The 27,482-nt window shown below is 38.9% G+C and overlaps 1 protein-coding gene across 3 annotated transcripts in view; it reads right to left on the bottom strand.

Annotated features, from left to right (window-relative positions):
• Positions 1-212: 212 nt before the first annotated feature.
• LOC127622113 (trafficking protein particle complex subunit 8-like) overlaps positions 213-27,482 on the bottom strand; it is a 78,094-nt gene continuing 50,824 nt past the window's right edge. For all 3 annotated transcript variants that reach the window (XM_052096050.1, XM_052096049.1, XM_052096048.1), the window contains 10 exons: positions 24,657-25,090; positions 22,501-22,654; positions 20,253-20,349; positions 14,889-14,957; positions 14,690-14,748; positions 14,346-14,549; positions 10,146-10,247; positions 2,860-3,002; positions 675-764; positions 213-541 (listed from right to left, as the gene is read on the bottom strand). In XM_052096050.1, the coding sequence (XP_051952010.1) occupies positions 307-541; positions 675-764; positions 2,860-3,002; positions 10,146-10,247; positions 14,346-14,549; positions 14,690-14,748; positions 14,889-14,957; positions 20,253-20,349; positions 22,501-22,654; positions 24,657-25,090 (1,587 nt within the window). In that variant the 3' untranslated portion in view covers positions 213-306. The remainder of the gene's footprint in view (positions 542-674; positions 765-2,859; positions 3,003-10,145; positions 10,248-14,345; positions 14,550-14,689; positions 14,749-14,888; positions 14,958-20,252; positions 20,350-22,500; positions 22,655-24,656; positions 25,091-27,482) is intronic.

The following is a 27,482-nucleotide window of genomic DNA, read 5'->3' on the forward strand; positions in this document are numbered from 1 at the left end:
AAAAAAGATCCAGTCACACATCAAGTGGACGATTCTTTGCATTTAAGACATAAATTTGAGAGTCTGTTTGTGTTAAACCTCACCAATGCAGACCCTTACAAGCACATCAGATGCAGTATTAGATTGAAATATTTGTCTTCATGTCTTTTTAATAACTTTTCTCGCTCAATTAGTTTTTGTTTTTGCAAGAAATAGAAAAATCTTGGAGTCTGTCCTGTATTTCAAAAATTTAGGTGGGCCAAGAGAAGACTTTAGAGAACGTTGAAAAAAAGTTGGATTAAAGTTGGGGTAACATTGCAGAATTACTCAAATGCTGTTGATGATAATGAGGGCAGGCATGGCGCTCTGCTGGCTCGTCTCACACATAGCGCTGGTCTGTGCCAACTTGGCAAAAACACGAGGTGTGCCCAAGTTATAAACTCCAGCCTGGAAGAAGCATGCTTTCAAGGAAAGCCTGTACACCTCTTGTGCCTGAAGTTGCAACTTATACTGGGTCTGCCCCAGCCAAGTAAAAGAACCATGCACTTCCAGTGACTCTGGGCTAAGAAATAAGAGAAGAGTGAACAGATCCAACATGAACACAAATGCATATACTTCTTATAAGTATTAAAAAAAAAATTGTTTCACAATTTTTTAATTTGGGCATCATTGTGCAAAGGAAAACTGAGATTTACCTGGTTGTTTTATGTCGCAGATCAATGATGACATCTACCTGAGCCATGGAACAGTTGGACAGCATCAGGGTGACTGGTACCATACATAAACTTGAGAAGAGAGCAAAAAAATGTGTTAAATACAGAAAGTCTTGGCTATTGAAGATAGGGTTCGGATAAAGGCCTGAGAGGCCCTTAAGACCGAACACGTTCTTGTGCAAAAACCTATATGCAGCATAACAAATAGAACTGAACTGTTTTTAGACAGGTTGATCTTTTCACAAGTGGACAAGCTAGACATATTATCACTCACACTTGGTCATAACGTGTCTCTTTTGACCACTTGTATTTAGAATTCGAGGGTAGGGTCACTGATTTCATGACAACATGTGAGTGTTACTGCATCATAAAGTGCAAAAGTTAAAAATGAGACCGCTAAAAAGGTGCATCGTTTCGCTGTTATTTTAGTGGATTACCTGAATTAACTGAGCTTCAGATGTGCATGGTTCTCATCTGTATCACTGCAAGTTGATATCAGGCACACTAAAAGACGTTTTGTTAAGTTTTTCTTCCTTTTAAAGCCGCACGTAACCATTTAAGTTGCTTTAAGCACAGCGGTTGATTGACAGATGAATAGGCAGCACTTTACTGCAGTATTTAAACAACTAGCTCAATGTATTTACACGCATTTTCAACCACTTTCGGAGGTGGTTGAAAGTGGTCGAAAAGGCATGGGCAAATCTTAAAATGTTTTGGAAACTGTTTATACCTGTCTTTAGCATCTTCCCGTTTCTAACTGATCTCCCAAAATGCATCTTAATACCAGGTGTAAATAGGGCCTAAAAAATGCAGTAATCCTACTTGAGAAACAGCAAGATCTTAACATTGGTCAAAAACGTCCGACTATTGCTTTAAAAAAAAAAAACAGTGCAGACAGAAGAAAAACACATTTGGTGTGAATGACCCCTAAATCTTGAAATATTTGGAAGTGCTTTTTGCGCCCTCCACAGAGGTAAACCTCTCAAAATCAAACACCTTATTCTTCAGTTGAAAGAAGCAGTATAAAACATCAGTTCGTATTCGAAACTACCAAAGTCTTTCTAGCAAGTCAGTCCACTGTAGGTCATCTTTGGAATGCTCCAGGGAGACTATTTCCAGTCATGAAAGTATAGCTCTTATGGGGATTTACAGTAAATGGGGAAAGAGTGAAATATCAAAAACAATTGGTCAAGATTATGATCAAAAAAAAAATTTCAAATCAGCAGTAAAATCTGGCAACACTGGTTTCATAAATGTAAAAAAAATTCCTGGCTTGTATAGCTAATGCGCATTGAGTTTATTGACAGGTGATGTCTGTGTCTAAAAGGTGATTTGCTCTTTTATCTTTTACCTGTTAGGAGTTCCTTTCTAAACCCAATGCCTATTGGGGGTTTCAATTTCTCCCATTCATTTAAATAGAAGTGGCCCATCTCTGTTAAACAGTCTCTGATACTACTCACCAGCATACCTAAAGAACGTGCTTTTTAACGGCCAAAAATGTCATTCTTTATCAAATGTAGTACATACATTGAGGGTATGCAAATTTGGACGCAGCAAAAATATCTTCATCATTCATTGAGGTCTGTTAGATCAAAGCCTCAGAAGAAAATGAAAACGATAGCTTTTACAGCACAGCGCCTGGTAAGGACACAGTGTTAAGGTCAATTAATTAGACCTTGGTGTTTTGAAGTTTTGGTTTAAAAGCAACCACCATCCTGAACTGCCTCCGTATTGGTTGAGTTGGCTTTTAGGCTTTTCTTTTCTCAGAAAGTGTTGCTTTCTTACGTCAATGTTTACGAGAGTTCATGTGGAGTGTGTGCCTTTGAACAGCAATTCATTTCCATGCATTTTGGTTGGTTTGCTCGCCTCTAACAAAAGGCTGGTTGAAAAAAAAAAAACAGGTTATGAATGATGGAGTACTTTGTGTCCGCATCACCTAGACCAAATCTCGTTTGTCAATCTTTCACACTTTCACACAGACACGTCTACGTCCCTTGCACCATTGCAGAACTAGGCCAGACAAGCGTTCCTGTGGGCGTGACAGTGCATGAGAACATTAGTGCATGTCTGTGTGAGTTTTATCACCTTGGAAACACAGTTGGTGGATTTTGGCTTACAAAGTCAGGTCTCTTTGAGGTTTACAAGAGTTAGTTTGTGCGTTCTTTACCTCTTTTGTGGGAAGGGATGATCATATGACTCAGGGTAGTGGAGACAGGTCTTTATGAGGTGGGAAAGCTGTTCCAGAGATGGCTTGCTTACAGGGGGTGGAACGTCAGGCTTAAACTTCAGAAGCACCATCTCCTGGGTTTCCTAATTGACAAAAAGCATCAGTTTCATTCAATGCGAAAGCCTCAGGGTAACATCTCAGCTTTAGCAGAGGAAATTGCTTTATTTAAGGAAAGCTTTTCACTTGCTGTATTTAGAGAGGTGTGCAGCATTATGAAGTGTATCTAAGTGTGCCACCGAGAGAGAGGAACAGAGTGGATGAGACAGAATAAGCGCAAAGGGAAGAAAAACACAAGCTCACGTGTTTCTATAAAAAGACTTTGACATCCACATGTGTGACACTATTCCCTCACGTGAACGACTTGTCGTGAATGAGTGTTGCTATGCAACGGCGTGCACACCGGATGGAATCGGGGCCCAACAGAGGGAGAAAGAGTCAGGCAAAGTTGTTTACTTGCTATAAGGTTTAGATATGTTTTCTGGTAAGGTTGTTGAAGCTTAAATTGGTATTCATGCTTTAATAAACATTATTCTTGGGATATCGTTTATACCAGTGGTTCTCAACTGGTTTTGCTTTAAGGCCCAGATTTTACATAGGTGCTCAAGTGGTGACCCACCATAGTATAAAATGTAATCTTTTAATGTAGCATGGGTGACATTTTCTTTTTTCTGTGCAGTTTTGTTCATGGTTTTCAAGTATAAGTGCATGTTATAAGTAACATTATTTTTGTAGATACAGGAAGTTGGGGTCTGGGTAGCTCAGTGGTAAAGACGTCGGCAACCACCCCTGGAGTTCGCTAGTTTGAACTCCAGCCGGGTCTCCTAAGCAACCAAATTGTCCCCGTTGCTAGGGAGGGTAGAGCAGGGTACCCCCAGGATCCTCCAAATGAAATTCAAGGCTTTTAAAGACCTTTTTAATACCATTTCAAATGAAATTTAATGCCAACTTCGTACCCATTCCGACAGAAGTATGAGGGGAAAATGTCAAATCTGTATAAATTTTGAACCCTAGAAAATAATTATGTACAAGTAGGCTACTTGAATTAAATTAAATATTTTATTTAAATTATCAGTTGTATTTAATACATACGCAACAGCGTAACACAGATTTGATTTGTAATAAACAAATAGATTTGAACTTGGTGTTGAACACTACAGCCTTCGCAGCTCTGCTGCCTTGGTTGCAATTTTTTCACCCAGGCTCTCATGTTCTGTCAACTTCTGCTTGTGACTTCTTCTCAAAGCGTTTGTTCAAGACATTTGCTTCAAGTAAAAAATAAAAAAAGTAATTGAAACAATTTGATATCATATTAATTAAGTTGGGGCCTACAGTATAACAAGAAAAAAATCTCTCAACTAAGGCTGTAAAGTAAACCATAAGGAACCCCAGATGGTACATCATTCTAATATTAAAGGTTAAAAATTATTTATTTGTAAGCTACTTCCATTTAAATCACACATAAGGGAGTTTTTATAATAATGTTATAGACTAATACATTTTTAATGACATAATTATGTTTCTACTTTTTAAATAATGTCTGTCAAATAAATAAATAAATTTATTTTGAAGCAATATTCTCATCAGCTTTTACATAGCCTATTTAAATCTGCATAATTGTGATTTTTACACCAGGGCGTTATTTACTTTTATAAGGACAATTTTTAAACCTTACTATATATATGCACTCTCTTTCCTGTCAAATTCTTACATTTGATCAAATTCAGTTTTAATAATAAGGGCTGTTATCAATCAATTGTAATAAATAATTTTATGAGATTGATGTTTAAACAAATAATATAAAAAAAAAAAATCAATGATGCCTTTAAACAATAAACCAATAGGTGGCGGCAAGTGACTGTCTTAATAAATGAATCATTGAGTCATTAAACCGACACTTTCCCATTTTAACAGACAAACTAGGCTAGCTACTATCTTGGTCTGTACGGTCTGTACCTCACTTGCCTAGTAACCATAGTCACGGGTGCGCACGCTTTCGCGCTTTCTGCTATGGCGTGGAGCGCGACGTGCACTCAACGTTACGCTGCATGATTTTTTAATTAGCCTACATTAACAGTTGATTTTGTTACGGTATGAACAATCCTAGGAAAGGCAAAAAATATATAAGACCTTTGTAACGAAATCTAAGACTTTGTATACCAAATTCAAGGCTATTAAGGCCTTGATTTGAGATTATCAAATTTAAGACTTTTTCAAGGTTTTTAAGACCCGCGGGTACCATGGGGTAGAGTCACATAGGGTAACCTCCTCATGATCGCTATGTGGTTCGCTCTCGGTGGGGTGCATGGGAAGTTGTGCATGGATGCCGTGGTGGATGGAGTGAAGCTATATCTCCGCGGTAACTCGCTTAACAAGCCATATGATAAGATGTGCGGGTTGACTGTCTCAGACATGGTGGCAACTGAGATTAATTCTTCACCACCCGGATTGAGGCGAGTCACTACACCACCATGAGGACTTGGAGCACATTGGGAATTGGGCATTCCATATTGGGAGAAAAAGGGGAAAAAAATACCCAAAAATATCACAGTTACTGTTACTATCGTGAAATCGTGATACATTTTAATAAGGGTGATGATGTGCTTTTGAAAAACCTTTGCCACAAAACACACTGTTGCTCTTTTCCTCCTCAGTGCTGTGTATTATGTCTGGGCTGTATACTGTTTGAGAGGTTTGACTTTCTCTAGAGTGCTTTAAGCTAGAACATTTTCACTCAAATCCAGATGGGTCGCATTAGTTTTGTGGTCTGCATCGCGATAGAGGGAAGCCCGGTTGATGCGTATTCACTCCAAAGATACAGTGTAGGTTAGAGCAGAGCAGCTGCACCACTAACACATGAAAACCAGGCTTTGATCACACCGCGAAAATATCGCATTTCAGATGAGAAACATTTAGTGTGTATAAAACTCAGAATGTGAGAATATCATTAAATTTGTCCCAGCTGCATGAAATATCACTTCAGCTGCCACCGAAAATATGCCTGCTGTCAGCGACCCTATCCGAACAGATCTGCAGCCCACCAGTTGAAAAACACTGGTTTATACTGACATTTTAACTGTAAAAATGACTTGCATTTCTGTGCTTTCCACACACACAGCTGTCAACTATCACAAAATGGAATGTCAAATTATATTTTGGGGCAAAATAACCATTTAATGCACAATATTATGCTTACCATCGAAAAAACATTCACTCACAACAAACACACACTTCTAAATGTACAGCTGCCAAACCATCAGCAAGCTGTCACTTTGTACAAAACACCCACACAGAATCCTCTGCTTCCTTCACCTTGCTAATATCACATTAAATCTTTGTGAAACACAAACTCCCACGCAGTCCTGCTTTGTTGCTGCTTATTTTCAATATTTAGAATTCTGCACAGTAAACGAATCACAAGTAAATATATATTACATGCATGTATGTAAATGTGCAGAAGATTCAGAAAGAACCTAGTCTGGAATGGAGCCAGAAAAAAAAACCCAGATACACTCCAAGGTATGTCAATATATGTGCTGTCTGGCTCTGTGACCGTTTAAGCACTTTGGATGCATCCATCTTCATAAAGGATAGGACTCACTTATAATGCTCTCAAAGTCACTTTGCCTTTCCACTGTCTTAGATTGTGAAAATAGAACGCCAAATTCATAAAGGAAAACTTGGGCTAGAGCCAGTGCAGGGATAACATCTGTGTTTCGATTGTCTTTAGTTTGTATTCAGGGGATGTAAACACAGTTTTCTTATCATATTGAAGGGGTTTAGGGTATATTTATGTAAAACGTTGAGGGGCGTCATTCAACCTAATGTGCTGTACACACAGAGAAGTAAACTTGTGCCAGAGACAACACAAGACACACTGTCCTGCTGTGAGAGAGAAAGATAAAAACAGAGACAGAGAAAAACAAAATCCTAAAAGGTGCAATATTTTTTCAATCTTAAATAAAAAAACCTTGCTGCGTTTATGGGAGAAGCTCCAAACACTTCCTTACAATTGATGCTAACATGACATTTTGCAATATATCCTTTAAAATATATGTATTCCTGTTACGCTGAAGGAAGTCATACGAGATTGATACGGCATAAGGTGAGCAAATGATTACACAATTTACTTTTTGGGAGAATTATAACGGTTTTAAACTTTTTATATGTATACATGAAGATCATATGAAAACTAACTTGAAACATAATTGTATTTTGGTCACAATGGCCTTTTATGTATAGATTTATTTTAAGCCTTATCCCAGACCTAGACTTTCAATATTAAACTATGAAAATCCAATTTAAAAATACACATTATTCAATTTTTAAAACTACAACAATACAAAGTGAAATAAAGTATTTCAATATTTATTGTGGGAAAATGTTTCTATCAATATTTAAAAAATAACATTATCATTTCCACCACGCCAATCAATTTGCCCCTAAAAAGTTAAACGTTTTTTAAAAGTTAGTGTACTAGTTTACTAAGTCAACAAGTGTCAGTGAAGAGGATGCTTGGGATTAAATAGACAAACATGTTTAAAGAATTAGTGCTGGTTAACGCTGAAGACATTAAAATAGGCTGCTCTGACGCTAGTGGCACAGAAATGATACACTTTAGACAACAGACTAATTTATAATAGTGCGTGTGTGTGTGTGAGACAAGAGAGAAGAGTTATATTTGTTAAGTGTTCACTTTTGATAGGCAGATAACGGAAAAAATGACATCCTCAACTGTTTCATACAAAAAACACAGTTCACTAATTTTTTGGCCTCTGCAAAAAATATCCAGATATAAAGTCACACAATGAGTTTCAAGGTCCACCTCCTTTTTATCCTGTCTTGAACAGAGAGTACCATAGATTCTTCTCTCAAACCTTCACCTTCCTTATTGAAAACATGTGTTGAGCACTGTTCCCCTCATAGCACTGGTCCCCTCAAAAGATATAAAATATTTATTTTCTCACATTCTTCAAAACGTGTTTATAACTGTTAATGCCCTACAAAAGCATTAAGGCTCTGACACACTACCTATTATAAAGCACGTAAAAACAACTTGCAATTAGGGTGTAAACAAATGCCTCAACAATTCTGATGTCCACTACCTGAGCTACAATGAGAGTTGAACATAGACCAGACTTTATCCACTTTATTCTTCACTATTTGACCTCTTTACCATGTGCTGGTCAGATCTTGGATGGACCAAGTTGGTAAGGGATGCTTGAAAAAAGCATGCCTTCAGTGGGTGGAGAGTTATTTTTCTAGTGCATTAGTGCTGATTGGCTGCTGGTACTTTAATTCAGTGCTCAGTTAACTGTTAAGTTAACCGTCTGCCAGAGCCTGTGTATGGGGATGTTACTTTAAAGCTGTAACTTCTCAAGCTATGAGATTCTCATTATGGATTGACATTTTGCCACGAACAGCAGTCAGATGAATCGGAGAGCAAGGCAATAGTAAAAAGCAATGCTGCAACCAATAATAAATAAACCACAAATAAACAATAAGGTTCCATTTTGATGTTAGTTAATAATGAATAGTTGTTTTAGTTGTCAATTAAATTAAATGTGTGTGTGGGGATCATGATTGATCACTTATGTCGCTTTTGACCACTCAGGTAATCATACCTATCCTTACTACTCACAATTTAATGTTCAGTGCCAAAAATTGGAGCAAAAATGCTTTGTTTTTTTATTTGACCATATATCTCAGGGTTTACATAAGGAAGCTCCGCAATATATGTTTTTTTGTTTTTCGTATTTTGTTTTGTTCCCAATCATGTCACCAGTAACTGATTAACATTTTGTTGATACAACAAAGCAATCAAAAGTTATAGCATTACAAAACATAATTGTCCTAGTGTCCAGAAAAGTCTCCAAAAGCCTCAAACAAATAAATAAAATATAATAACTGTACATTGTAGAATCATTGCACAACAACTGTACAGAACTAATAGCACATGCAAACACAACAATCTCTAAAGGTCTGCATAGTAATGCAGACATGCTTTTAGTAATAAGATTTCACAGAATGAGTTGCATTCTGTGCCATTTGAGTTATTATTGAGTCTGTGTCATGTACTTGGCAACATCTGCTGGTGGCCATATGCAATTAGAATGATTGATCACATGACTCTCAGCCCAAATATGGAGGAATATCACCACTGGTTGGGGCACACCCACGGACACATACAAGCCTAAATGGTTAAACTATTGTCAAGCCACCCCTTTCTTAAAGTAGTACGCTAGTGTACAAGCTATTAACAAGATGTTTTTGGCGCTAATATCTTTTTAAATATGTTGAATATTTTTTTTTGTTGCTATTATTTCACACTACTTATCTGGCACAAAAATAATTAGGATTACAATTATTGTGACAGCACTGAACTTGAATAGATAAATGCATAATAAATACCTAAAATACCTAGAAATACTCAAAATGACATGGCAGAATTTTACTAAAATGTCAGTGAATTGTTTCATAAACTGTCTGAATGAACAAAAATAAATCAGAATTTCCCATAAATGTCCATTCTAGGACTGGATTTTCATTACTTGCTCAGCAGTAAAGTTATCTGTACAATACACAGTAAAATATAAGCACACAGCCAAGATAAAAAGGAGTGGCTACAGGACAACTCTGTGAATGTCCTTGAGTGGCGCAGCCAGAGCCCAGACCTAAAACCGATTGAACATCTCTGGAGAGATCTGAAAATGGCTATACACTGACGCTCCCCATCCAACCTGATGGAGAGGTCCTGCAAAGAAGAATTGGAGAAACTGCCCAAAAATAGGTGTGCCAAGCTTGTAGCATCATACACAAAAAGACTTGAGGCTGTAATTGGTGCCAAAGGTGCTTCAACAAAGTATTGAGCAAAGGCTGTGAATACTTATGTACATCATCGTTTTTTATTTTAAATAAATGTGCAAAGATTTCATACAAACTTTTCACGTTGTCATTATGGGGTATTATATGTAGAATGTGAGGAAATTCATTTAATCAATTTTGGAATAAGCTGTAACATCAAAACATTTTGAAAAATTGAAGCACTGTGAATACTTTCCGGATGCACTGTACATTCTTCAAGTACCATTGAAAAGGCACAGTATTCTCCTGAGAAGTTTGCACTAGAGGAAGTGACTAAATAAATATATTTCATACATTTACCAAGCACTAACCTGAAAGAGGTAGATGGGATGAAATAATTGTGAAACATTGTGCATGTGTAGTACCTCTTTCTGTGAGAGTGAACAGGCCTCTTTGCTAATGGTTTGCAGTGCAACGTGGAGTTGTCCCTCTAAAATGAGCTGCTTGTTATCCTCGACAACATATGCCTAAAACAACACATCATGTGATTAAAAAGAGGCAGCATTTACCTCAAATAACAAAACAACAATCAAAATGTTCATCAATCTAAAATACTTCATAGTTTAAGGCTTGATGGCATTAATTAAAAAACATTCTAATGAGATAAATGTGCACATTCTTTATTGAAATACAAAACATTTACAGGCTAGTTGGCTGGTAACCTTTTTAGTAACTACTAGTGACCCTTACTACTGAAATGGTGTACAAAAGGAAACAATATGCAGAATAAAATCACAACCATTTTTTTGTGACAAGTATTGTTTCACCAAGAGACTAAAGGGAATATGACAATCAGTGCATTTCCATGCGCAGTTATAATCGAGCAACAACAAGTTAAAGCGTAGACGAGTGGTCATCTGTCTGTCCAATATACTTGAAAAAAAAAAATGCTAAGGACAGAACGAAGGACATTAGCTGAAAAAGTGCCTGTAAGACTCATTGTGAGTCACCTCTCTCTTTCGAATGTTGGTGCAAACTGCGGTCCGATTAACATGCTGGATGAAGCCTGTCAACAATTGCATGATCCAAGTCTAAAATAGCAACAATTAGAGTAACATTAAGCGTTCCCCAAAGTCCAAGTGGGACTTTGACTATTTGAAAGAACTCGTTTCCACCAAAGGTTGCTTTTCATTGAAATGGCATTAAATCTCTATAACTCTCATTCTCCGCAATATTAATCTGCCGGTAGACTGTTGCTATACACTTTGTTGTAGCAATCGTGAAGCTGCGTTCATGATTCGTGACAAAGCATCAATGTCAGCATCAAGCTTTGAACTCACCATGAAAAGGTCTTCCAGACAAAAACTTCTGCGTTTTGGTGATAGTTAAGACTTGGTAATTAAAATGCGCCTTACACATCACATCTAGGCTTGTTTTGTACATCAAATAATGCCAAGATCTCACTTTCTCCATAATTTTATCATTGACACGGAAGCTCTGTCACAGATTATTTTATTAACTGAGGTAACATCCTCCATGGCTCGATCATGGGTCAAGGTCAATTTATTTATAGAGCGCATATAAAAACAGAGGATCTGAAAAAAAAAGAATTGTTACTCTACATAAAGATGGCCTAGGCTGTGAGAAGATTGCCAAGAACCTGACACTGAGCTGCAGCACGGTGGCCAAGACCATACAGCGGTTTAAGGTTCCACTCAGAACAGGCCTCGCCATGGTCGACCAAAGAAGTTGAGTGCATGTGCTCAGCATCATATCCAGAGGTTGTCTTTGGGAAATAGACGTATGAGTGCTGCCAGCATTGCTGCAGAGGTTGAAGGGGTGGGGGTCAGCCTGTCAGTGCTCAGACCATATGCCGCACACTGCATCAAATTGGTCTGCATGGCTGTCATCCCAGAAGGAAGCCTCTTCTAAAGATGATGCACAAGAAAGCCCGCAAACAGTTTGCTGAAGACAAGCAGACTAAGGACATGGATTACTGGAACAATGTCCTGTGGTCTGATGAGACCAAGATAAACTTATTTGGTTCAGATGGTGTCAAGCGTATGTGGCAGAAACCAGGTGAGGAGTACAAAGACAAGTGTGTCTTGCCTACAGTCAAGCATGGTGGTGGGAGTATCATGGTCTGGGGCTGTACGATTGCTGCCGGCACTGGGGAGCAACAGTTCATTGAGGGAACCATGAATGCCAACATGTACTGTGACATACTGAAGGAGAGCATGATCCCCTCCCTTTCGGAGACTGTGCTGCAGGGCAGTATTCCAGCATGATAACGACCCCAAACACACGTCCAAGACAACCACTGCCTTGCTAAAGAAGCTGAGGGTGAAGGTGATGGACTGGCCAAGCATGTCTCCAGACCTAAACCCTATTCAGCATCTGTGGGGCATCCTCAAATGGAAGGTGGAGGAGCACAAGGTCTCTAACAGCCACCAGCTCCATGATGTCGTCATGGAGGAGTGGAAGAGGACTCCAGTGGCAACCTGTGAAGCTCTGGTGAACTCCATGCCCAAGAGGGTTTAAGCAATGCTGGAAAATAATGGTGGCCACACAAAATATTTCACTTAGGGGTGTACTCACTTTTATTGCCAGCGGTTTAGACATTAATGGCTGTGTTGAGTTATTTTGAGGGGACAGCAAATTTACACTGTTATACAAGCTGTACACTCACTACTTTACAGTGTAGCAAAGTGTCATTTCTTCAGTGTTGTCACATGAAAAGATATAATCAAATATTTACAAAAACGTGAGGGGTGTACTCACTTTTATGAGATACACTAGATACTTCTCAGACGTGATTTAAAAATTTAGCTGGAGAAAGTATCTTGCTGTCCAGAATTTAATAACCTCAAAGCATGTCAGAATATGAATCATCAGAACTAAGTGGGACATAACAATCGGCATAACAATGATATGACATCTTTTATTTCCTAAAAATGTAACCATGGGGAAGCATGTATAAAGAAAATTTAATTGGGCCCAATATGGAACCTTGAGGTACCCCACAAGTGAAAAGTGCAGAGGTAGAGGAATAATTCTCACTCCTAACACTCAGAAATGTAAGATGTAAACCAATCTAAGGCTGTGCCATTAATACCAACTTCACACCTAAGAAGGTCTAGGATGATAGTATGATCAACTGTATTGAAAGCAGCACTAAGATCAAGCAACATTATAATTGCAAGTCTACCAGTATCCAAAGTGGGCAGTAAATCAGGTCACCTTGAGTAGTGCAGACTACTGTGCTGTGACGAGCTCTAAAACCAGACTGAAATGTATCTAAAATGTTGTTTTCAGATAGGAATGAAGAGAGCTGAGAAAAAACAATTTTCTCCAGGATTTTTGATAAAAATGGCAATTTAGAAATGGAGATATGAGAGTATTACGACAGTACTGACCATAGAATGTCAATGGGTGTGCTTTGTTATGCTATTTTGTGCCAAGCTTGTAGGCAACAATTGGTAGAAGGGCTCTAGCGCTGTCTGTTTGTGAAGTGTGCGTCAGTGTAATGACTCCGGGCAGACACATTACAAAGTGTTCACCCTTCACAGTGATTATGCTGTATTAACGGTAAATGCATTAATCGCGATTTGCATGCATTAATGCAGGGGTGCCCAATACGTCGATCGCAAAGGCAATGCTGGTAGATTGCACAAAATGTAAATGTACTTTAGTTAAATTTTAATAAAAATAAATATAATGTCTTTCCTTCTTTTAGTTTCTGTCTGACTTGCACTTGACGAGTAAATATTGACCAGTCGAGGTTTTGTTTATTCAGTTGCCATGACAACTAGGTTTGCTCATACGTGCCTTCCAAGGACTTCTGAGAACAGAGCGCGAAATTGCGATGCTACTGCCCGGATTAGGCAAAACTGTCTGATGCCATTCAGTGCAAGTCATCAGAATAAGGTAAATGCCCTGGCTATTGTAATCTATTGTGCTGTAGGTGTTTTGGGTTTAGTTTTAAGACTGAATGATATCAACATTGAACATTATTATATATTTTTTTATTAATTAGAAGATGAATTCCATGTAGGGATACATGCAGTAGTCCCAACAAGCATTTTCTTATTTTAAATGAAACTTTTTTTTTTTTAGTTGGTCATTTAAAAGTAGATCATCACACAAAAAAGTGTGGTCACCCCTGCATTAACGTGTTAATTCTGACAGCTCTAGTTTTGATCATTCATTCATGCGTTATGAGTGTGTGATCACTTGATGCAACTGGCCCAACGAAAGATTACTAACTTAGCAAACAATCCTTCAAACAAAACCCATAAAATTCAGAAATGTGTTTAACCCACAACTGGTCTTAAAAGTGGGTCCTCACAATCCGCAAGAACGGTTTTGAGCACAGGCGCTCCCAGGTATGCGGAGACTGGCAGAGTATGGGCAATCCACAAAGCATGGATGTCATTCAGCTGCTCCATCATGACAAGGCGGGTTCCCTCAAGATAATGTGCTGATGTTTTGGATGAAAAAAATGCAACGATTCGTATTTTCTTAAGTCAAATTTTTAGAAATGTGCAAAACATTTCAATAGAAACCCAGCTATTGATAATCTCTACTTACGCTAACACCCAGAAACATGTCAAACATTAGGCTACCTTCCAGAGGACGATGATGTCAAGATCTACTTCACTGCATTTTCTGACTATATTCATCACAGCATCATCAGTCACACTTTGTGGTGTGAGGCCCGTTCTCCGCATCTGACTAGCACTGCCCGAGGCCACAACTCCTCTCCTGGGCTCAGAAGGCAGACTTCTCCGAAAGAAAAAGTCAGCACATGGCGTGGTAGAGCTGACGATCTAAAGAAAGAAAAATATGAGAGAGAAATATGTTGAGAATGGATCAGAATCAAACAAAGACCACATACACTGGTAACGCTTGTTTTCTAGAACTGCAAATGAACCCATTCTTGATAGTGACGAAACAAAGGCTTTCTTACTTGTTCGTTGCCAAGGTTGAGATCGGAGAATGTGTATTTTTCTGCTTCACCAGAGGAAGCTAAAGCATTGAGAGAGAAAAAAACTACCACAGCTGGCTATAACATGAAGCTATGTATGTGAAATACAGCAGTGATAAAGACACCTAACTGAGATAATATTTGATAAAGGGTTTGTGAAAATGTGTGTTGGAAGCCCCACCTTCATCCTTTCTGCATCGGATGACTCTGAAGCACAACTTCCCCCTCTCCCTGCTAGCCAGCTTAGAGTCTGCAAACATGAGTTGAAATGAGAAGATGTGGGACCAAGTTTACAAGCACTTAAGACAACGGTATATTCCAGGGTTTTTGCAGAAAGTGGCGTTCTTAAACGTCACGTAAAGGAGAATGCCAATTTCCTTACACCGTTTAAAGGATTAAGAGAAAGCCTTAACACACCTGGGTTTCTTCCGGATAACTCTTATGTGGCCATGCAAACACATACGCAGCATTCTTACAGGTTTATGAAGTGCACATGTGTGTAAACAGACCGGATAACACACATCATATGATAAAGCCCAAAAACATGTCAACACAGTGTCAACATTTCAAGGAGTACAGTGGAAAAATCACATGCACTCTAAACTATACCCATCAACGTAAAATATTGACTGTCCCTCGGGTTCGCGTATATGCGCTCGAACATTGATGGAATCACAGACATTTATGTAGGAGGCAAACCCCACTATTGCAGTGCAATTCCGCTGCAGGTCATGATAGAATGTTAAAGAAACAAACACAGCAACAACTCTGGAATATCTGGAAACAAAGCAAAGCAATGGAGAACAAAATAGCCAAGTCTTCCTCGGATGCCAAATTTGTTATTTACACAAGCGTTGCGGGAAAATTACGTTGCTGTGGCGAAAGCTGCTTACTGAACAGCTTGTATACGGGAGTAAGAAGTACGCTGCTTATACAGTGCATGTAAAAGGGAACACCACTTTCTCGCAACAAGTCGCCTTCTGGTGTCCATGTAAACATAGTGAGTGTTCTCTGATTTATTTTCAGAAAAAGCTTTCTTTAAGATGTAAAGTTATGGTCTTTTAAAGAAGCCTTCTTACTATTTCAAAGACAAGAGAGACATGATTGTGTGCGTGTGCACACAGTGTGGATGTCAAGGCAAATGATTTTGATAACAAAATATTCAATGCAAGGTCAGAACTGCATTGCATCAAAAGTAAACCGTCAGATAGCATTTTACTATCTTTGAAGCAAAAATACAACAACAACAACATGGAAAACAGATTCTGAAATATAGAGCAAAGGACAAGTTTTAATTGGGCAGTAATACATCGAATCAGGCTCACTTCTTGAAAAACATATTCATAAAATGTTTAACATATCATGTGAACCACTGGTCATTGACCTTAGTCCTAACATGTATTGTAGCCTATCGTGATGCACCAGTTTTTAATATGTGGACGTGTGAATGAGATCTGAGAGTTGCAGCAGAAGGTACGATTTCAGTGTAAATATTCTAGACTTGGAATATAGCACACAAGTCACATGGATTACTTTCTAGTGGTAGACCGATACATCAGTTTTACCGATTGGTGCCGATAGTTGCTTTTTGGAACTATTGGTCATCTGCAAAAATCTATGCAGCTAGTTCTTTTTATTCCATTGTGTTTCTCCTCCAGAGGATTCTAGTTAAAATGTCTTGATTCTGCAGTGTAACAGTGGCCTATAGAGGTGAAATTTAAAAAAACAAAAAAATGCTGAGACGTAAATGCAGCATCTAAAACTTTTATCATTGACAATATTAATCTATATTTTTATCCCCACTTCAATTAATATTTTGCTATTTTGATTAGATAATCAAGTGTCCTAAATTAAAGGAAGGGCATACAAGCAAAAATATGACTGTATGAAAACGCGCACCGTCAGCACATACATTGTGTCTCTAACTCACACAAAACCTTATCTGGTGAAACGGGGCTGCAGACTAAATAAATGACTTGGGAGCCATTGGCTCTTAAACTGAAACATTAAGGAGACAAATGGCTGTTTTTAGTCACCAAATCACAGAAGTTCTCGATTTAGATAGCTAGATATGAATGAATATCCATCCATCCATCCATCTTCAACCACTTATCCGAAGTCGGGTCGCGGGGGCAGCTGCTCCAGCAGGGGGCCCCAAACTTCCCCATCCCGAACCACATTAACCAGCTCTGACTGGGGGACCCCGAGGCGTTCCCAGGCCAGTGTGGAGATGTAATCTCTCCTCCTAGTCCTGGGTCTTTCCCGAGGCCTCCTCCCAGCTGGACATGCCTGAAACACCTCCCCAGGGAGGCGGCCAGGGGGCATCCTTACCAGATGCCCAAACCACCTCAACTGGCTCCTTTCGACGCAAAGGAGCAGCGGCTCTACTCCGAGCTCCTCACGGATGACTGAGCTCCTCACCCTATCTCTAAGGGAGAAGCCTGCCACCCTTCTGAGGAAGCCCATTTCGGCCGCTTGTACTCGCGACCTAATTCTTTCGGTCATGACCCAACCTTCATGACCATAGGTGAGGGTAGGACCAAAAATTGACCGGTAGATCAAGAGCTTTGCCCTTCGGCTCAGCTCTCTTTTCGTGACAACGGTGCGATAGAGCGAGTGCAATACCGCCCCCGCTGCCCCGATTCTCCGGCCAACCTCCCGATCCATTGTCCCCTCACTCGTGAACAAGACCCCGAGGTACTTTAACTCCTTCACTTGGGGCAAAACCTCATTCCCTACCTGTAGTACGCACTCCATCGGTTTCCTGCTGAAAACCATAGCCTCAGATTTAGAGGTGCTAATCCTCATCCCAGCTGCTTCACACTCGACTGCCAAGCGATCCAGTGAGAGCTGAAGGTCACGGACCGATGATGACATGAAGACAACATCATCTGCAAAAAGCAGCGATGAGATCCCCAGCCCACCGAACCGCACACCTTCCCCACCCCGACTACGCCTCGATATCCTGTCCATGAATATCACAAACAGGATTGGTGACAAAGCGCAGCCTTGCCGGAGACCAACCCCCACATGGAATGAACTCGACTTCGTGTCGAGGACCCGGACACAGCTATATATATATATATATATATATATATATATATATATATATATGAACATTTTTCTTTACAAAAATGACTAGGATTTTAATTAACTAAAAGTATTCATATTATTCTATTAATATTTGATTATTGCATTTTTAACATATATACAGTGCATCCGGAAATTATTCACAGCGCTTCACCTTTTCCACATTTTGCTATGTTACAGCCTTATTCCAAAATGTATTAAAATTCATTATTTTTCAAAACATTCTACAAAAAAAAACAAAAAACAAAGACAACGTGAAAGAAGTTTTTGAAATCTTTGCAAATTTATATATAAAAAATAAAATAAATAAAAATCACATGTACATAAGTATTCACATCCTTTGCCATGACACTCAATTTAGTTCAGGTTCATCCTGTTTCCACTGATCATCCTTGAGATGTTTCTACAACTTGATTGGAGTCCACCTGTGGTAAATTCAGTTGATTGGACATAATTTGGAAAGGCACACACCTGTCTATGTAAGGTCCCACAGTTAACAGTGCATGTCAGAGCACAAATCAAGCCATGAAGTCCAAGGAATTGTCTGTAGACTTGTATTGATTGTATTGAGGCACAGATCTAGGGAAGGGTACAGAACAATTTCTGCAGCACCAGGACTCTTGGAACCACCAGGACCTATTCCTAGAGCTGGCCGCCTGGCAAAAATGATCAAACGGGGGAGAAGGGTCTTAGTCAGAGAGGTGACCAAGAACCCAATGATCACTCTGACAGAGCTCCAGCATTTCTCTGTGGAGAGAGGAGAACCTTCCAGAAGAACAACCATCTCTGCAGCACTCCACCAATCAGGCCTGTATGGTAGAGCGGCCAGACGGAAGCCACTACTTAGTAAAAGGCACATGACAACCCACCTGGAGTTTGACAAAAGGCACCTGAAGGACTCTCAGACCATGAGAAACAAAAGATTGAACTCTTTGGACTGAATGGCAAGCATCATGTCTGGAGGAAACCAGGCACCGCTCATCACCTGGCCAATACCATCCCTACAGTGAAGCATGGTGGTGGCAGCATCATGCTGTGGGGATGTTTTTCAGTGGCAGGATTTGGGAGACTAGTCAGGATCGAGGGAAAGATGACTGCAGCAATGTACAGAGACATCCTTGATGAAAACCTGCTCCAGAGCGCTCTGGATCTCAGACTGGGGCGAAGGTTCATTTTCCAACAGCACAACGACCCTAAGCACACAGCCAAGATAACAAAGGAGTGGCTATGGGACAACTCTATGAATGTCCTTGAGATGCCCAGCCAGAGCCCAGATTGAACCCGATTGAACATCCCTGGAGAGATCTGAAAATGGCTATACACTGACGCTCCCCATTCAACCTGATGGAGCTTGAGAGGTCCTGCAAAGAATTGGAGAAACTGCCCAAAAATAGGTGTGCCAAGCTTGTAGCATCATACACAAAAAAGACTTGAGGCTGTAATTGGTGCCAAAGGTGCTTCAACAAAGTATTGAGCAAAGGCTGTGAATCCTTATGTACATGTGATTTTCTTCTTTTTTTTAATACATTTGCAAAGATTTTAAACAAACTATTTTCACATTGTCATTATGGGGTATTGTTTGTAGAAATGTTGAGGAAAATAATGAATTTAATCCATTTTGGAATAAGGCTGCAACATAACAAAATTTGGAAAAAGTGAAGCGCTGTGAATACTTTCCGGATGCACTGTATATATTGGTGGGACCAGTGAAAATGTTGTCTTATCAATATAATTTCAAACCATTACATTTATTAAATCCATCTAAAGATGACTTGGTCAGTTTGAGATTCTATGCAGGCACATGATTCACATTTCATTTTAGAAATCCACTAAACTCATGTGCCTGCATGTTTCAAACACTCAGCACAATTTTAAAATGACCTAATTTCATCTGAGCATCATTCTGTTTGAGATGTGAAAGAGTATGCGTTGCTCTCTCTGAAAGTTTCAGCATATTAAAGGACCCAGATAGATGACTCCACACAAATGCAATTTAACCCAAATTCAAAAGATCACCCCAAGTGCCTTCCAGCTGCAGAGCGTATCATTGTGTCTGGGTGGATATATGCGTGTGGCTGTTACCAGATAAATGTAATACTCTGTGTGACCTGCTGGCGTCTGCTCAATCTACTCTGTCAATATTCTCATGGCTGGTGTAGATTCAAAAGAACCGGCTCATAAGATTCATTTGTTCGGAAATCTGGAAAGCTGTAGTTTAAAAAGGCGAATCATATTTTTTTGCCGAACTACTCCTTTAAGATCTGGGCTGGTATCAAAACAGTACAGATTGAAACTCTACAAGTGGAGATCCATGATTTATCAACCAATGTGTCCTTGTGTAAGACACTTAACCTCTGTTTGTTCAGGGGGATTGACCATGTAATAAGTGTAATGCAAGTTGCTTTGGCTACAAGTGTCTGCTAAGCAAATAAGCATGTTACCAAAACATTCATACCTTTATCTCCGGCAGGGTTGATGCACTTGTGCAGCCTCCAATGCCTACTGCTGCTGGACACCTGAACTATGTGAAACTCACGAACTCCTGCTTCACTCTGAAATGAGTGACACAAAGACAGAGAAAGAGAGAGGATTATTTCAATCGCTAGAATCAGCGAGGAATCTGATACCGGTAGATTGACAGTGACAATAAGCATACAGTATATGACCCTGGTTAATTCCAGAGAAGCTCGGGTACAGAAGTGACAATCCATATGTACGTAAATTTCAGAAGAGATATGATTAAAGGGATCTCTGCAGAGAAATCAAATCAGCCAGATCACATCAGACGGTGGAAAGACATAAGCTACACTCTTTGAGCCGTGAGTGGCGTTTCTCTATCAAACGATTGAGGTATCTGTGTTTGTGTGCACAATCAAATTTTACAGTAGAGGAAAATAACATTTTAATGACAATAATAGGCGAAATAATTAAAATCTGTAAAAGAGAAACAGACCATGATTGGATTATTAGATTCAGTTCTTTTTTCCACACTTTTTCTTTCTAATGACACTATGGTAACCACGGATAAAACAAAGCATAGATCTTTACAGCAATGGTTAGTAATATGATTTCTATAAAACAAATTATGGTATTTTTGTAATGAAAAAGAGTATCAAACACATTTAAATATAAATAAAATACAAAATATAAAAATTAAGAAAAAATCATAGTTGCAACAAAAATAAGTTTTATTCTCTCACGCCGCAAATCTAGTATAATTAATAGAACTATATCAATAATATGAAAATATTAAATGTGAAAATATTTCTGCCTAAAATACTAGTTAATACAGTTAGTGTTGCTATTATGATAATATTTTGCAAGAATAGTGATGTGTTGATTGAAAAGTACTAATTAATCTATGCATCCATTTCAGTATTTTGACCTGTTCATCTCATCAATGCTGTTTAGAATGTCGAGGTGTTTAGTCTAGTTTACTCTTGAGACATTGAGGTTTTCATAGCGGTTTCCAACAGAAATTCTGTGCCGAATTGAAATGTGTTCCTCGACTTGCGCTTCTAAAAATCTAACGTTGCACTCATTTAATTTTTTCCAATTACAAATGCATGGTGGCAGTAACTTCGCACTTATTATTGGATCGATTTGATCACGTCCCTGTGTGATCAAACTGGTGTATGTGTAATCTGCATTTGTGCTGCTGTTTACCAGGACAAAGGGGCGGAAGTGTTTGTAATAATAAAATGTCTTTTCAATGTTACAATATCTTTATTTATATGTTATCAACATTCAAATAATCACAGAAATATTGGAACAAAAGTTTAAAGTCGTTGCCATTTGAACTGGCTGTTTTGATGCGGAAAAGTATTTAATTATTATTATTCTTTTTTTTACATCAAACTAAGAATGTACTAGGTAATAAGTTAGTCCACTTGAGCCTTTTCTCTATATGCATAAATAGTATTATTTTTGAAACATGTGTAACTCAAGAAATGTACTTTAACAAGACTGAAAGACAGTAACTAATCTGATTACAATAATTAAAATGATGTGTTACACTACTTTTTTTATTTTAAATGTAATTAGATTACATGAAATAATACTTTGTGTATTCCTGTTCAGGTTTGGTGTAATCTGATTACAGATTAATACAAATGACGATAAATGGATCAAAAGTATCAATAGAATATTGTTAGAAGTACTATGATGTATTGATATGTGATTATATCGTCACAGCCCTACCTTCAACAAAATGGTTTTATTAAAACATATCGTTTTTATTTGTTACCATTGGCGATATAAAAAAACCCTTTCATCAATGACAATTTTCATCAGTCATTTTGTTGACAAGATTAAAAGCATGTCAAGACCAATAAATCCATGTTGAACGGTTGAACTCATGAATGTTAATGAGAAAATCCAGAATGTGTGTATGTATGCTTAAATCTGTGTAATTTAAACTAGTAGCACCAAACAGAATTACAAAAATCTTCCACCCCGCTCCAGTCTGCCATTGGTCAATATAATAGTCCCCAAATTCGCCATTTGTTGAGGCAATTTCTCTATGTCAAACTGGTCATGGTACTACAGTGTTTACACTTTTGAAAGAAACAACCTATGAATGGCTTACTTATAGTTGTATCTGCACTAAAATGGGATAGAAGAAATCATTTTAACACTGAACAAAATTACAGAAAGTGGCTTTCAAGCAGCTTTTTTTCCTGTATGAATGGGAAAGAGCTCACCGTGTGAATGTTCTCCACATCTACAAAGACCAACATGTTGCCATTCTTCTCCTCCCTCTCTCTACTATGTAGCGTGTTACTCCGGCAGGCCGTGGCTCTGACACTGAGAGAGCGGCTTGCGCAGATGAAAACCGTGTGACGAAGGACCCTGTGACTTAATGTTTCAGAGAGAACAAAGATGAGTCACTTGAAGTCATGTAGTCATTTTTAAACTCCTAATAATGCTAATAGCCAATTAGCCCTCTTTAAATGCCAAACAGCGCATGAAAGCACATACGATTATCTTTGATAATCAGCCACAAAGCGCAAAACTACTTCTTAAAATCACAGTCTCTGAAAGAGAATGAAAATAAGAAAAATATAATTAAAAACAATGACTAAAACACTCTTTTATACATATATCATATTTATGCAGACAATGCAGTAGTTCTTTCAAATAATTCTTCACAGGGGCTACATGCGAGGCAGTTGTGTCCTTGTGTTTCAAGGTCACAATTTCACAGTTTTTCATTGTGGTGAAGAGGATTTTTTAAACACAACACTAAAACACCACCATGTATGTATGTATATATATAGGGCTGTCGATTTAACGCGTTAATTCAGTGTGTTTAATTTGACAAAAAACAACGCGTTAAAAAAATTAAAATCGCACCATAATAAGGAAGATTCCTCAGAAATGCAAGCTTGTAGTACCACCTGTTTACTCCAGAGGGCAGTAAGTGAAATTTCAGCTGTATTAGCAACACACAGTTTATAAAGTGAAGAAAACACTTCAGTAGGAAGAACAACGCAAACATACGTTACATACTTGCGTTCAAAACACTTGGAGCGCAAATGCGAACTAAGGGATCTCAAGATGTGTTTAAAGATTTAGTATTAAACTATATTTAACTTGAAACAGTGAACTAAAAATGGTATGTTTATGATACGACACACCTGAGACGCAGGTGTGCATTGACGGGCTCTTAAACAAGCCCTCATAATAAATCTCGAACTGATTGACAAATTCACTTGTGAAATGGATTGCTGTGAACTGTGTGCCAATGATTGACTTATGATCAATAATATGGTAGTAAACAATACACTGAATTCTAAAGCCTCTTTTTGTGTCTTATCAATGATTAACTCTTCTGCTACAAGAATGTAAAGCATTTTAATTATCAGAATATTTTTATTATATATATATATATATATATATATATATATATATATATATATATATATATATATATATATATATATATATATATATATAACATTTTTCAATATTTAAAGATAACTATGTATAATTATATATTGATATGAATATGTATAATCATTATATATTGAATTATTGTTATATGAGGGGCTTTCTCAGCAAATATTTGTATATGCGATTAATTAATCAAGACACCATGTAATTAATTCAATTAAAAATGTCAATCGATTAATTGATTGACAGCCCTAATATATATATATTTTATTTTTAATTTTTTTACAGTATTTACTAATGGTTAATTTATCAGAAACAATTGCTTATTATTTGTTCATGTTAGTTTAGAATGCATTAATGTTTAAATATTAAACTTAATTTATACAAATATATTACTCAAATATAAAATATATTTAAAAATTAACATTGACCAAATATGTGTAAAAAAATGTCATAGTTGTTCATTCATTTTGTTCCTAAGCAAATCATCAGATCAGCTGCAATAGTCAATTTCACTCTGCAGATGAAAACATGGTACATGGTACCCTTATTCAAGGTAAAAGTGTCTCAAATTATTAGTCTGCCACACAAAGTATTTTGGGAAACTAGTGTGTGATTTCTGCTCAACCGACCTTCACTCATATTTGTGTAATTGTATTGAAGCAACAAAAATTAGGACTGGTACCACCACATATACAAGTGTAGTCTTTAGTTGTGTCCACTACTATTCATCCACTAAAATGCGAAATTAAAAAAGAAAAAACCTTCTTTAATTCATCCCTCCAATTTAACAAAGGTCCTCAAAAAATGAATAAAGCTACGCAAGATTTTCTAAATTTATAATTAACTCAATGCACTCAAGGACACTACCCTTACCCAAAGAAACCTTTTCAAGCATAACTTAGTAATTCTATTTTCCATTGAAGTTTTCCATTATTCCAAGGTCCAAACAAATGGCATGTACCTGATGTTGGTCCTCTTCTCCGTGCTTTCATAGTAGAACAGGAAGTTGATCTCATGGACGCCCTCTTGGTCGGGCCCCCTGAGCCACAGAGGAACCTGTAACGCCTCCCCTGGTCCCAACACGCCACCAGTTAAGGGAATGTCTGCCACCGCCGCTCTGTAGCCACTGGTGACCCCAAATGCTGCGGGTGACACAAGTGTCACTGCTGCCACAGAAGGGGGTGTGGCCACAGTCTTGTAGGCGGAGCAGTGCTCTGCTGCTGTGGGGGTCACTGGGGTGAGGTCAGATGTGGCACTGCCAAATGTGAAGAACTCCGGGTGCGTGGATGCCACACGCAGGCCAGCGAGAGGGACTGCGCTCACATTCACAAATTCTACCCACGCCTTTCGAATCTCACCACACAGCAAACCAGTGGGGAAGTTAATAAAAAACACCTGGGTGGAAGGAAAAAGATGGTTAATCTCTCAGAATTCCAGCTTGTTCTGTCCAAGACCATCCAATTAAGAAGAGGCCATCTGATATGTAAAGTGACAAAACATACTATGCTTTCTAACACCCGTTCAGCACCTCACTATGGGAAATGCCTCGGGCATGACCGATCATGGAAGCAATTAACACCATATCTTTTCAATGACAGACAAGTCACAGCAATGACCAAGATGCCCTACCTTCCTGATACAAGTCACTGTCACCTGCCTTTACATCATTCTCGCTCTCTCATAAAGGTTTGTGGAAGCAGTCCTCAGCAGCTCATATATTTTTATCTCGCTGTAAAAGGCAAGTTACAATACCTCACCATAAGGTCCAGGAATGATACTTTTGTTGAGGTAATACCAGCGCATTAAAGCATATATTTTGAGCCAGATATATATCTTGGCCCACCATAGTCTGTGATACTTAAGGTGCACAAGTTTATATTTTAATTCACTTTGCAATAAGAGGAATAGTGAATCATGAAACTCACAGGACTCGCACCCCCTGTGCATCAAGGTACCCTTAATCTTCTCCCCTCCACCGACAGGGTCAAAGCTGAGGGGAGAGAAAAGCTGTAAACGCATATGCATGTTGAAAAAAATCCTTCTGTGGATCCAGTGTACGAGCTGAGAGCACAGCAGAGCGAAGAGCTGGTGTGCATACACAGTTCATCCCTGGGTATTGTGAAGGAGTGAACCACCCGCCCCTCCCTTTCTTCATCATCATCACCCCGATTCTAAGGGCCGTCCTTCAGCCAGGCTCACAATGAAAGGACACAGGAGAGGTGTCATTTAATAAGACTTATTTCGGTAGTGGATAATGGAGTGGACAAATTAGATGCGGCACCAGGGATTCTAGCCCTAGGAAAGCTGCCGCCCCTCACGGCACAGACCATGGAGGGAAGCGCGTTGTGGCCGGCAGACCCCGCCCATATCCTGGACCATTCATTTGGACACTCCCTATCCTGCACTGAGCCCCATTTCACCACGAGGATGCCAGATTCCCCTTTATTTTGGACACTTTGTCCATTAAGAATTTAATCCCCCCTTTTGGACATATTATTTCAAAATAATAATTATTTAAATTAAATATCTCTCCGAGGCTTGATGCCACACATACTATATATATATATATATATATATATATATATATAAAACCCAGTGTTATAGTAGATAACTGTGGTTGGGTGAGCAAGAGACAGACACAGTATGTGTGGCATCAAGCCTCGGAGAGATATTTATTTTAAATAATTATTATTTTGAAATAATATGTCCAAAAGGGGGATTAAAGTCTTAATGGACAAAGTGTCCAAAATAAAGGGAAATCTGGCATCCTCGTGGTGAAATGGGGCTCAGTGCAGGATAGGGAGTGTCCAAATGAATGGTCCAGGATGTGGGCGGGGTCTGACAACACGGCATCACTACCCAGTACCTCGTCATCCCCGAAAAAGGGTAGGTCTCCACACTATATTCTTGATTTGCAGAACCTCAACAATGTGTCTGTGGATACTGGGGTTAACGGTCTCGAAAAGTTTGGTGATTCCCTTGGGACTACTGTAAATGAGGGAAATAAAGCACCGAATAGCAGCACAGCGTTTGTTTCCCCAGGAGATCCTCAACTGCAGAATGAGAATCAGAGGGGATTCAATCTCTACGTCATTTGCAGAATACCCGCTTTCACGGGGGAACCTCTTTTTGGGCGATCTCTCGGAGCAAAAGTTGTGATGACAGACAAGTCACTAACAGGCAGGGGCGCAGTGCGCAAAGACAGAATAGTGAAACGGGTTTGGCCTGCGTCACTACAAGGCTTGCACGTAAACTTTCTGGATTTACTGACTGTTTTTCTAGCATTCAAACACTTTGTACATTTCCTTTAAGGCTGCGCTGACAAACCCATGGCCAAAATCCGCCCAAGCCCTGTCCTCTTCCCCTGTGCAGGGATCTCCTCTCACATGCACACATGGAGATTTTTCACCCTCACCCAGACAGGGTTGCTCTTTGGGCTTGGACGGGAAAGGATGAATTTAAATGCCACTGGGTTGCCTCAGAGGGTGATCGAGCATGGGAACCGCCTCAAGGCGCTCACAATATGATTAAAAGAGGGGTGTGTTTCAACAGTGTTGTGCACAGACACATATGATCCCCTTCTTATGCTCGGACATGCTGTGCTTTCTGCAAGACCTTTTAAATAAAGGCAGAGCAAGTTCAAGAAGTTTTGAAGGGTGGTTAGAGGTTACATCCAGTTTCAAAACCACTGATTCTGCCATAGGATCTGTCTGTGGTCCTGAATATGCTTTTCAGTCCCCGTTTGAATCTAGAGAGAGCTTTAATACGAATCCATACACTCCTCTCT

The sequence above is a fragment of the Xyrauchen texanus genome, chromosome 28 (assembly GCF_025860055.1).
Source record: "Xyrauchen texanus isolate HMW12.3.18 chromosome 28, RBS_HiC_50CHRs, whole genome shotgun sequence".
Taxonomy (NCBI): Eukaryota; Metazoa; Chordata; class Actinopteri; order Cypriniformes; family Catostomidae; genus Xyrauchen; species Xyrauchen texanus.